Genomic DNA, 12,389 nt, shown 5'->3' with positions numbered 1-12,389 from the left:
TGTTCAACCTTCCCAAGTTCTCTCACATCACCCCGCTCCTCCGCTCTCTCCACTGGCTTCCAGTCGAAGCTCGCATCTGCTACAAGACCATGGTGCTTGCCTATGGAGCTGTGAGGGGAACGGCACCTCCGTACCTTCAGGCTCTGATCAGGCCCTACACCCAAACAAGGGCACTGCATTCATCCACCTCTGGCCTGCTCGCCTCCCTACCTCTGAGGAAGCACAGTTCCCGCTCAGCCCAGTCTAAACTGTTCGCTGCTCTGGCACCCCAATGGTGGAACAAGCTCCCTCACGACGCCAGGACAGCGGAGTCAATCACCACCTTCCGGAGACACCTGAAACCCCACCTCTTTAAGGAATACCTGGGATAGGATAAAGTAATCCTTCTAACCCCCCCTTAAAAGATTTAGATGCACTATTGTAAAGTGGTTGTTCCACTGGATATTATAAGGTGAATGCACCAATTTGTAAGTCGCTCTGGATAAGAGCGTCTGCTAAATGACTTAAATGTAAATGTAAATGTAAATGTGTGTTAAAGTTTCAAAATAGGAGAGTTGAACGATCCAAAGACAGACTGTCACCTCAGAGAGCCCTGAGACTCTGGCCTCTCTCATCACGCTGGCCTCTCTCATCACGCTGGCCTATCTCATCACTTTGGCACCTCTCTCATCACTCTGGTACCTCTCGCATCACTCTGGTACCTCTCTCATCACTCTGGTACCGCTCTCATCACTCTGGTACCGCTCTCATCACTCTGGTACCTCTCTCATCACTCTGGTCCCGCTCTCATCACTCTGGTCCCTCTCTCATCACTCTGGTCCCTCTCTCATCACTCTGGTCCCTCTCTCATCACTCTGGCCTTTCTCATCACTCTGGCCTTTCTCATCACTCTGGCCTGTGTTAGACTGCAGGGCTACAGCTTATACAGCCTCGCCAGGCCTCTAGTGACCGAGCCTCTCTCTGATCCTCTCTCCCTGTTACAGGGCTCTGTGAGAAGAGATATCCTACCAGAGAGCTGGGTGAAGTTACTACAATGTTTCCTAAACCCATCTAATCCTATCAAATACGGGGCTAGGGGCTAGGAGGCAGACAGGGGTTTGATTTCTGACTGAGCACTGAAAGAAAAGGAGAATGAAAGCTTGTGGGCCTGCAGTGAGAGAACACTCTCGTTTCATTCGATTTTATTAGGATACCTGTCAAACACTACAACGAGCTGAGAGAGGTGTAAAGAGGACGAGCTGAGAGAGGTGTAAAGAGGACGAGCTGAGAGAGGATCAATGTAAGATGGAGGATCTTTTATTACAATAACTGACTTTGAGGAGGCACAACAACACACTCCTGAGGTCAATAGAGGTGTTTATTTTTGTTTCCTACTTGACCATCATGTGTTTGTTAGTGGTTTCTATTTGGACATCATGTGTTTCTTGGTGTTTCTCTCTGGTCTCAGGAGGATGATGAAACACTTTGGAACAAACAGACAGAACAGCAGCCCAAAGCTGGAAGCTAAGATGGCGAATATCTCCACAGCTACAGTGTACTTCCCAGGAGAGCTGACGTAGGCAGGGACGAAGGAGATCCACACGGCACAGAAGATCAGCATGCTGAAGGTGATGAACTTGGCCTCGTTGAAGTTGTCAGGGAGTTTCCTGGCCAGGAAGGCTAAGAGGAGACAGAGGGAGGCCAGCAGGCCGATGTAGCCCAGCACCAGAGAGAAGCCGACCACAGAGCCCACCTCACACTCCAGGACCACCCTCGGCCCCCGACCCTCTCTGCCGCCCCTCTCAGCCGGCCGGGGTGGAGCTAGGGTCAGCCACAGCACACAGATCAGCACCTGTGGAAGGGAAAGGAGTTTGGAAGGAAATAGCAAGCACAGTCACCATAACAACAAAGAACATGGTCAGTGAAGGAAATAAATCAATTCCAATAGAATATAGTAAAAACTAGATGTTCACCTGGATGAGTGTGCAGAGTGAGATACCCATCCTTTGCTGAGCTGGGCTGAAGTATCTCATCAGGTTCTCTCCAGGCAGAGTGGCCCTGAAGGCCACCAGCACCACCACAGTCCTGCTGAGCAGACAGGAGATGCAGAACACAAAGCTTATACCAAACAGGGTGTGTCTCAGCATGCACGTCCACGGCTTCGGCCGGCCAATGAAAACCAGTGCACACAGGAAGCAGAGCTTGAGTGACAGCAGGAGCAGGAAGCTGAGCTCAGAGTTGTTGGCTTTCACCTGAAATGAGACAGAGAAGTAAAATGTAGACTGAGTAACATCATAAATCTCATCGTTATGTGACACAATTCGGTAACATTTCGCTATGCCACAAGCAGTTAACTACACCCGCAATAGAATCTGCTAAATATGTGTATGTGACCAATAACATCTGTTAAATATGTGAACAATAGCATCTGTTAAATATGTGTATGTGACCAATTACATCTGCTAAATATGTGACCAATAACATCTGCTAAATATGTGACCAATAACATCTGCTAAATATATGACCAATAACATCTGCTAAATATGTGACCAGTAACATCTGTTGAATATGTGACCAAGAGCATTTGATCTGAACTGATACTCTGAGTCGATATTCACGTAAAATAAGGGATTCCCCTCGAGCATACCCACAAATTGGGAAAAACAAACATTCTTTCCTAATGACCCCCTATGTAAAATTACCAACTTTATCGTCAAATTTGTTGTAAAACACATACAACAAAACATGCCGAAAAAGCTGCTATGTCGTTCCATGTACACGTAACAATGTTAGCCTGCGAGAAGAGTCGCTTGGCTTCAGGCTATTTGGTGTGGGAGAGTGGGAAATGTGGTGATACGGTATGTAGGCTAAGTAGACTAAATACAGCTACTTGTGTGAAAAACATTTTTATCACAGGTTAAGATATTTAACTTGTTTAGTCCGATTGTAACTCCACTCACTACTTGTAACTGTATAGTCTGTTAGTAACTCCACTCACTACTTGTAGTTGTATAGTATGTTAGTAACTCCACTCACTACTTGTAGCTGTATAATCTGTTAGTAACTCCACTCACTACTTGTAACTGTGTAGTCTGTTAGTAACTCCACTCACTACTTGTAACTGTATAGTCTGTTAGTAACTCCACTCACTACCAGTAGCTGTATAGTCTGTTAGTAACTCCACTCACTACTTGTAGTTGTATAGTCTGTTAGAAACTCCACTCACTACTTGTAGTTGTATAGTCTGTAACTCCACTGACTACTTGTAACTGTGTAGTCTGTTAATAACTCCACTCACTACTTGTAACTGTATAGTCTGTTAGTAACTCCACTCACTACTTGTAGTTGTATAGTCTGTTAGAAACTCCACTCACTACTTGTAGTTGTATAGTCTGTAACTCCACTCACTACTTGTAACTGTATAGTCTGTTTGTAACTCCACTCAGTACTTGTATAGTCTGTTAGTAACTCCACTCACTACTTGTATAGTCTGTTAGTAACTCCACTCACTACTTGTATAGTCTGTTAGTAACTCCACTCACTACTTGTATAGTCTGTTAGTAACTCCACTCACTACTTGTAGTTGTATAGTCTGTTAGTAACTCCACTCACTACTTGTAGTTGTATAGTCTGTTAGTAACTCCACTCACTACTTGTAGTTGTATAGTCTGTTAGTAACTCCACTCACTACTTGTAGTTGTATAGTCTGTAACTCCACTCACTACTTGTAACTGTGTAGTCTGTTAATAACTCCACTCACTACTTGTAACTGTATAGTCTGTTAGTAACTCCACTCACTACTTGTAGTTGTATAGTCTGTTAGAAACTCCACTCACTACTTGTAGTTGTATAGTCTGTAACTCCACTCACTACTTGTAACTGTATAGTCTGTTTGTAACTCCACTCAGTACTTGTATAGTCTGTTAGTAACTCCACTCACTACTTGTAGCTGTGTAGTCTGTCAGTAACTCCACTCACTACTTGTAACTGTATAGTCTGTCAGTAACTCCACTCACTACTTGTAGTTGTATTGTCTGTAACTCCACTCACTACTTGTAACTGTATAGTCTGTCAGTAACTCCACTCACTACTTGTAGTTGTATTGTCTGTAACTCCACTCACTACTTGTAACTGTATAGTCTGTTAGTAACTCCACTCACTACTTGTAGTTGTATTGTGTGTAACTCCACTCACTACTTGTAACTGTATAGTCTGTCAGTAACTCCACTCACTACTTGTAGTTGTATTGTCTGTAACTCCACTCACTACTTGTAACTGTATAGTCTGTTAGTAACTCCACTCACTACTTGTAGTTGTAATGTCTGTAACTCCACTCACTACTTGTAACTGTATAGTCTGTTAGTAACTCCACTCACTACTTGTAGCTGTATAGTCTGTTAGTAACTCCACTCACTACTTGTAACTGTATAGTCTGTTAGTAGCTCCACTCACTACTTGTAGTTGTACAGATGTTATCTCAATGAGAAAAACCTGTATAAATAAATTTAATAAAAAAAAAAATATTAAATATATATATATATATATACCCTTTGAGTGTGTGTATAAATATACAGTGGGGCAAAAAAGTATTTAGTCAGCCATCACTTGTGCAAGTTCTCCCACTTAAAAAGATGAGAGAGGCCTGTAATTTTCATCATAGGTACACTTCAACTATGACAGACAAAATGAGAAAAAGAAATCCTGAAAATCACATTGTAGGATTTTTAATGAATTTATTTGCAAATTATGGTGGAAAATAAGTATTTGGTCAATAACAAAAGTTTCTCAATACTTTGTTATATACCCTTTGTTGGCAATGACAGAGGTCAAACGTTTTCTGTAAGTCTTCACAAGGTTTTCACACACTGTTGCTGGTATTTTGGCCCATTCCTCCATACAGATCTCCTCTAGAGCAGTGATGTTTTGGGGCTGTCGCTGGGCAACACGCACTTTCAACTCCCTCCAAAGATTTTCTATGGGGTTGAGATCTGGAGACTGGCTAGGCCACTCCAGGACCTTGAAATGCTTCTTACGAAGCCACTCCTTCGTTGCCCGGGCGGTGTGTTTAGGATCATTGTCATGCTGAAAGACCCAGCCACGTTTCATCTTCAATGCCCTTGCTGATGGAAGGAGGTTTTCACTCAAAATCTCACGATACATGGCTCCATTCATTCTTTCCTTTACACGGATCAGTCGTCCTGGTCCCTTTGCAGAAAAACAGCCCCAAAGCATGATGTTTCCACCCCCATGCTTCACAGTAGGTATGGTGTTCTTTGGATGCAACTCAGCATTCTTTGTCCTCCAAACACGACGAGTTGAGTTTTTACCAAAAAGTTATATTTTGGTTTCATCTGACCATATGACATTCTCCCAATCCTCTTCTGGATCATCCAAATGCTCTCTAGCAAACTTCAGACGGGCTTGGACATGTACTGGCTTAAGCAGGGGGACACGTCTGGCACTGCAGGATTTGAGTCCCTGGCGGCGTAGTGTGTTACTGATGGTAGGCTTTGTTACTTTGGTCCCAGCTCTCTGCAGGTCATTCACTAGGTCCCCCCGTGTGGTTCTGGGATTTTTGCTCACCGTTCTTGTGATCATTTTGACCCCACGGGGTGAGATCTTGCGTGGAGCCCCAGATCGAGGGAGATTATCAGTGGTTTTGTATGTCTTCCATTTCCTAATACTTGCTCCCACAGTTGATTTCTTCAAACCAAGCTGCTTACCTATTGCAGATTCAGTGTTCCCAGCCTGGTGCAGGTCTACAATTTTGTTTCTGGTGTCCTTTGACAGCTCTTTGGTCTTGGCCATAGTGGAGTTTGGAGTGTGACTGTTTGAGGTTGTGGACAGGTGTCTTTTATACTGATAACAAGTTCAAACAGGTGCCATTAATACAGGTAACGAGTGGAGGACAGAGGAGCCTCTTAAAGAAGAAGTTACAGGTCTGTGAGAGCCAGAAATATTGCTTGTTTGTAGGTGACCAAATACTTATTTTCCACCATAATTTGCAAATAAATTCATAAAAAATCCTACAATGTGATTTTCTGGATTTTTTTCTCTCATTTTGTCTGTCATAGTTGACGTGTACATATGATGAAAATTACAGGCCTCTCTCATCTTTTTAAGTGGGAGAACTTGCACAATTGGTGGCTGACTAAATACTTTTTTGCCCCACTGTATATATAAAAAGTATACCAACTGATGTGGCTCATGCATTGGAATTTTTTGCAATGTCAGTTGAGTTGACTCAACAAATCATAGCACAGACTGAAGGGTACACTTCCAGCTTTTAATTCCTGGCATTGGTACACTCAAAGGGTACATTCGTAAATTCACTCTGGAGTGCCAGAGAGCGCTGAGAGTGCACTCTGGGCGTTCGTAAATTCAGAGCACTGTCAGATTGTCCGTTGGTAAATTCAGAGAGCGTTTAGAGAACACACTGGATGCTCTGGCTGAAAAGTAGGGTTGATCCGAGCATTCTGACCTCACAACGGCAGTCAAGCACCCAAGCTAACTTGCTAACGTTAGCTAGTTTCCTAGCTACTTCCAGACATAAATGAGAGAACACCTCACTCTGACCATTTTATTTGCCCTAGCAAAGCTGGTTAGGCTGCTTTCATGTTATCCAGCGCGTTGGTGACTGTAACTGGGTTGCTGGTAACAATTGAATTAAGCTATTTAGAATCAGAGGAGAGTGCTCTGAAATCGGAGTAGATTAGCCAGAGTGAATTTATGAACGCATCCAAAATGTCTGCCAGTCCATTCGTTACGCCATCATTGACTTGAATGGGGACGCCCGTTCTATTCATTGTATTTCTATGATCATATGATTCAACTCACCAGGGGCGTATGGCGGTGGTAGAAGAAGGTGGCCAGGGCACCAGCTGTGAGCGTTGCCCCGGAAACTGAGATGACGGACAGGATGACGCCCATTGTGTCACTGTAGGAGAGGAAGTCCACCAGCTGTGGGACGCAGGCTGTACGATCTGGGTTGGACCAGAACCGCTCTGGACACCTGATACACTCAACTGACCCTGACAGAAAAGGAAGACAAATCAAGAGTCAGAATCAGAACCAGTCAGACTCAGTGCCAGTCAGACTCAGTGCCAGTCAGACTCAGGGCCAGTCAGAATCAGGACCAGTCAGACTCAGTGCCAGTCAGACTCAGGGCCAGTCAGGATCAGGACCAGTCAGACTCAGGGCCAGTCAGAATCAGAACCAGTCAGGACCAGGACCGGTCAGAATCAGGACCAGTCAGAATCAGGACCAGTCAGAATCAGGACCAGTCAGGATCGGGACCAGTCAGAATCAGTACCAGTAAGAATGGGGGCCGGTCAGATTCAGGACTGGTCAGAATCAGGACCAGTCAGAATCAGGACCAGTCAGAATCAGGACCAGGCAAAACATGAATTGGAATGAGAAAAGCTGATAGACTACCTGTTGTGTTGCTGATCTCTCCCTCAGCGCAGGACAGACAGTCGAAGCAGCACACAGGCCTCCCCTTCTGTACCACATGCCTGGAACCAGGGGGGCAGGCAGCACTGCATATAGACACAGGGACCTACCCGACGGTGTGGTGGACACAATGATCATTATCATCATCATCATCGCTATTATCACCATTATTACACACACACACACACACACACACACACACACACACACACACACACACACACACACACACACACACACACACACACACACACACACACACACACACAGGTTTGCTGGGCCCCTCTGGGGACTAGGTGAGGAATCTGACCACATAAATATCTCACATTCATGTTGATGACAGAGCTTTCTGACTGACCTAACATTCAGTATCATGTTGATGACAGAGCTTTCTGTCTGACCTAACATTCAGTATCATGTTGATGACAGAGCTTTCTGACTGACCTAACATTCAGTATCATGTTGATGACAGAGCTTTCTGTCTGACCTAACATTCAGTATCATGTTGATGACAGAGCTTTCTGACTGACCTAACATTCAGTATCATGTTGATGACAGAGCTTTCTGTCTGACCTAACATTCAGTATCATGTTGATGACAGAGCTTTCTGACTGACCTAACATTCAGTATCATGTTGATGACAGAGCTTTCTGACTGACCTAACATTCAGTATCATGTTGATGACAGAGCTTTCTGACTGACCTAACATTCAGTATCATGTTGATGACAGAGCTTTCTGACTGACCTAACATTCAGTATCATGTTGATGACAGAGCTTTCTGTCTGACCTAACATTCAGTATCATGTTGATGACAGAGCTTTCTGACTGACCTAACATTCAGTATCATGTTGATGACAGAGCTTTCTGTCTGACCTAACATTCAGTATCATGTTGATGACAGAGCTTTCTGTCTGACCTAACATTCAGTATCATGTTGATGACAGAGCTTTCTGACTGACCTAACATTCAGTATCATGTTGATGACAGAGCTTTCTGACTGACCTAACATTCAGTATCATGTTGATGACAGAGCTTTCTGACTGACCTAACATTCAGTATCATGTTGATGACAGAGCTTTCTGACTGACCTAACATTCAGTATCATGTTGATGACAGAGCTTTCTGACTGACCTAACATTCAGTATCATGTTGATGACAGAGCTTTCTGACTGACCTAACATTCAGTATCATGTTGATGACAGAGCTTTCTGACTGACCTAACATTCAGTATCATGTTGATGACAGAGCTTTCTGTCTGACCTAACATTCAGTATCATGTTGATGACAGAGCTTTCTGACTGACCTAACATTCAGTATCATGTTGATGACAGAGCTTTCTGACTGACCTAACATTCAGTATCATGTTGATGACAGAGCTTTCTGACTGACCTAACATTCAGTATCATGTTGATGACAGAGCTTTCTGACTGACCTAACATTCAGTATCATGTTGATGACAGAGCTTTCTGACTGACCTAACATTCAGTATCATGTTGATGACAGAGCTTTCTGACTGACCTAACATTCAGTATCATGTTGATGACAGAGCTTTCTGTCTGACCTAACATTCAGTATCATGTTGATGACAGAGCTTTCTGACTGACCTAACATTCAGTATCATGTTGATGACAGAGCTTTCTGTCTGACCTAACATTCACCTGTAATTTGGTGTTTTTTTCTGTCTTTCTCTTTGCTGTATGTCTGCCTCAGGGTGAGAAACTAAACAAGTCTATCTCTCTCACACACACACACACAAGCACGCATGCAGATACACAAACACACACACTCTCCTCTCTGCCTCAGAGAAACCTAGCTAAATGATACTCACCTCGTCTCCGCTGCCCCCTCCCCACACCACTTTCTCCATATTGATGTGAAACTGGTCGTCCACTCCCACTGAAGACAGAAAATGGCCGACCTGGACAAACTCTGCTGTCCCCTCGGGGGTCACATGCCAGTTGATGATGTCATAAGAGCCAGGCGGATCACCATTTATGTCGAAGTGGAACAAATCCCCCACAGGGGTACTGAAGTTCACTCTCCTCAGATAATGAACAATCTCAAAGACAAAAGGTTTATTGAAACAGGATTAAGAGTTAGAACCAGTTGTGGCTTTGGGTCTTTAGTACTCAACCCTTATAAAGTGTTTCCACTGTATCCTGACTGGAAACATTAGTGTTGTTAACCTGAAAACAGATCAACATGGTATTGTCACCTGGCTGGGCTGAAGCTTCCTGATATCAGGGCACCGTCCACTATTAAAGGGTCCCTCCCCTGGTCGACAGGCCACCATGTCCTGAATGGCGTGGGCGATGGCGTAAACAGCCTTGTACACATTGTAGCTGGCTCTCAGCTGAGACACGTCAGCGTACTGGCTCTCCCCTTCACCTAGGATTGACACTTTATTTTACTGAGAGAACATCGGGAATGGATCAGGACACAAAAACAGAGCATTAGTTGTAAACTCTCCCTCACCTATGATCTCTGAACCAGTACACTGTCGCCGGGACGACGGGGTCATGCTGAGGTCAATCCCTAGAGAACACCCAAAAATCTCCTCCCACAATTCCCTCAGGAAGGGGTCGGATTTCTGGTAGTCCCCATCAGGACGGAGGCGTGTTAGGAAAGGGCCCAGGCTGGGAATGACAGCTTTCTTCAGGGCAAATCCAATAGTCCCGGCAAGAGAGGGCAGGTTTTTTGGGGAAGAGAGAGTAGAGTAGGTGACCCAGGCTTCCGAGGCGATCCACTGCCTATCTGTTATGTTCTGACGGACAACCTCTTCCATCAGGACCTGAAGAATGAGATGGTTGAAAAGATCAAGATAGTCAAGTTGAAGTACATGATTATCAATAAGAAAATACTTGTCTATAAAGGGCATCAAGACATGGTAGGCCAAAACACTCTGCTACAGTTGTGTAACAAATACTTAACAATACTCTGACCAGTAACTGATTACCCGTGCATCCTGAGAGATAGCGAATGTCACCACCACTCTGGCAGTAGATCGTCTGATGGTGTCCACGATGTGCTTCATCCGTCTCTGAGATGGTACCTTGGGGATGACCATCAGTGAGAGAGAGGGAAGAGAGTCAGAGAATATCAGAGAGAGTGTTTCTATTTTGGATTAGTGGAGGGGGGGAGCAGAGTCAAAGAGAGACAGAAAGAGAGAGTCTATTGTCAGATCATCAGAGTGAGGTCGTACCTTGGGGATGACCTCTGCGTAGGCGACACAAACCCCAGATCCCTGGAGATCTTGGAGAAGCATCTGAACCCCAAACTTTCCATAGTCATCATCCCCTGACACCAGCCCCACCCACTCCCAGCCCAGTTGATGCAGCAGCCTGGCCATGCCCCGAGCCTGGAAGGCATCGCTGGGTATCGTACGGAAGAAGGACGGGTACCTCCAGTTGTCACTCAAACACGCACAGGAGGCAAAGTAACTCACCTGGGAGAGAACAGAAAGAGAGTCAGGGAGAATAAGAATTTGTAAGACTCAGAAAGCAGAGGGAGAGGAAAAGTGAACATAGAGAGTCATCAAGATAGATATTTGAATTTAAAGTGTAAGAGAGTCATCTAGATAGATATTTGAATTGAATGTGTAAGAGTATCATCGAAGTAGATATTTGAATGTAATGTGTAAGAAAGTCATGTGGATAGATATTTGAATGTAATGTGTAAGAAAGTCATCTACATAGATATTTGAATGCAGTCTGTAAGAACGTCATCATCTCTTTCCATTTCATTATGTAATCCAACCGCATGCCTCACCATGGGTAACTCAAACGGCCCGAGGGTCTGTGCCACCACGATGGAGGCTGAGGAGCGGGCATCACCGATGATGACGGGCACCTCAGGGTTTGCTCCACACTCTGTGCCCACCACAGAGGCCTCCTGGCCGGTGACCATGGCTAGGGCTGCCCCCAGAGTGGTACCCTCGGCCAGGCATGTGTCAGCAGCCAGGAACCCCAGGGTGAGGTTAGGAAGGAGGACTGGGTCACGGTTAATCTCCTCCACCGCAAAGATCATAGTCTGGAGCCAGCGATAAGCACGCTGGTAGAACCTGACAGATGACAGATGGAGGAAGGGAAGAGACAGGGAGAGAGGGCGTAACTGAATACACTTTACAGGTGAAAACAATGACACAAAGCTGTCATCACACATCACTTCGGAGTTGCGTACATTGTACATGTCACATTTCCCTCAATACTCCTGAACTCCTGCTCTGGCAGAGGGGCTTCCACATGGATTGGGAACAGGCCCCCAATGACCACATCTCCTGCCCGATAAACACTGCCCGAGATGGGGTTAGCCATCAGGCGACAGGCCCCCCCTCCACCTCCAGACTGACCCCAGACAAACCCAGGGACTGTGAAGCAGCAGAGCAGCCACAGCCAGCCACAGAGGCACATCACCTGGATAGAGACAAGGTCGAGGACTGGGAAAGTCCGTCACCTGGAGGAGAGAGATCAAACCAAGATTTTACAAACAGAACACTGAGTAAATAGAATGACATGAACAAAAAAACGCAATCAATTAAGAAATACACCATACACCACGACACCTGTAACCAGACATTTGTATGAAACAACAGTGATAGACACACAGAAGAATATGTTCCATCTTTGCACTACCTATCAACAGTAAAGCTCCTGGTGAGACAGTCAGACAGACAGAGAGACAGACAGACAGAGAGGATGAGTGTCTGTCAGTCTAGTATCTCCTGCAGAGAGTGAAAGAGGGAGAGGAAGAGGAGAGAAGGGGAGATGCTGATATAGGGAAAAATGAGCCCCCGGCTAAAAAACAGGCACACAGCCACCAGGGGGTGCTTGTAGGGACGGGAGGGGTAGGAGGGGGTTAATTGGGGCTTGTTATTGGAGGATAACTTGGGGAACAGGTAATTGAGGGTAATTGGAGAAAGCCTATGAGGGTGATGTTATTGAAGTATTGTAGTAGGAGA

At 45.1% G+C, this 12,389-nt stretch overlaps 1 protein-coding gene across 2 annotated transcripts; it reads right to left on the bottom strand.

Annotated features, from left to right (window-relative positions):
- Positions 1-1,297: 1,297 nt before the first annotated feature.
- Positions 1,298-11,875, bottom strand: LOC106613286 (extracellular calcium-sensing receptor-like). 2 transcript variants are annotated; one of them, XM_082956481.1, is made up of 11 exons: positions 11,612-11,875; positions 11,201-11,492; positions 10,635-10,877; positions 10,389-10,484; positions 9,898-10,223; positions 9,648-9,807; positions 9,261-9,491; positions 7,414-7,537; positions 6,817-7,010; positions 1,953-2,231; positions 1,298-1,831 (listed from the first exon to the last, which is right to left on the bottom strand). In XM_082956481.1, the coding sequence occupies exons 1-11, from the start codon at positions 11,839-11,841 to the stop codon at positions 1,403-1,405; spliced, it is 2,604 nt and encodes an 867-aa protein (XP_082812607.1). In that variant the 5' UTR covers positions 11,842-11,875; the 3' UTR covers positions 1,298-1,402. The 2 variants fall into 2 exon arrangements, with proteins under 2 accessions (XP_082812607.1, XP_045543061.2); XM_045687105.2 differs by having other exon boundaries at positions 9,648-9,820; positions 9,908-10,223.
- Between the last annotated feature and the right edge of the window lie 514 nt (positions 11,876-12,389).

The sequence above is a fragment of the Salmo salar genome, chromosome 09 (genome assembly GCF_965601325.2).
Source record: "Salmo salar chromosome 09, fSalSal1, whole genome shotgun sequence".
In the NCBI taxonomy this organism is placed as follows: domain Eukaryota; kingdom Metazoa; phylum Chordata; class Actinopteri; order Salmoniformes; family Salmonidae; genus Salmo; species Salmo salar.
The sequence above is the reverse complement of the archived record's forward strand: the minus strand, read 5'-3'. Positions and strand labels throughout refer to the sequence as shown.

Coding starts and splice junctions, on each gene's coding strand:
- LOC106613286 (XM_045687105.2), bottom strand. CDS start 11,841: ATGTGCCTCTGTGGCTGGCTGTGGCTGCTCTGCTGCTTCACAGTCCCT. Junction 10,878..11,200: donor GGCCGTTTGAGTTACCCATG/GTGAGGCATGCG, acceptor GTTCTCTCCCAG/GTGAGTTACTTTGCCTCCTG. Junction 7,011..7,413: donor AGAGATCAGCAACACAACAG/GTAGTCTATCAG, acceptor CTTTTCTGTCAG/GGTCAGTTGAGTGTATCAGG.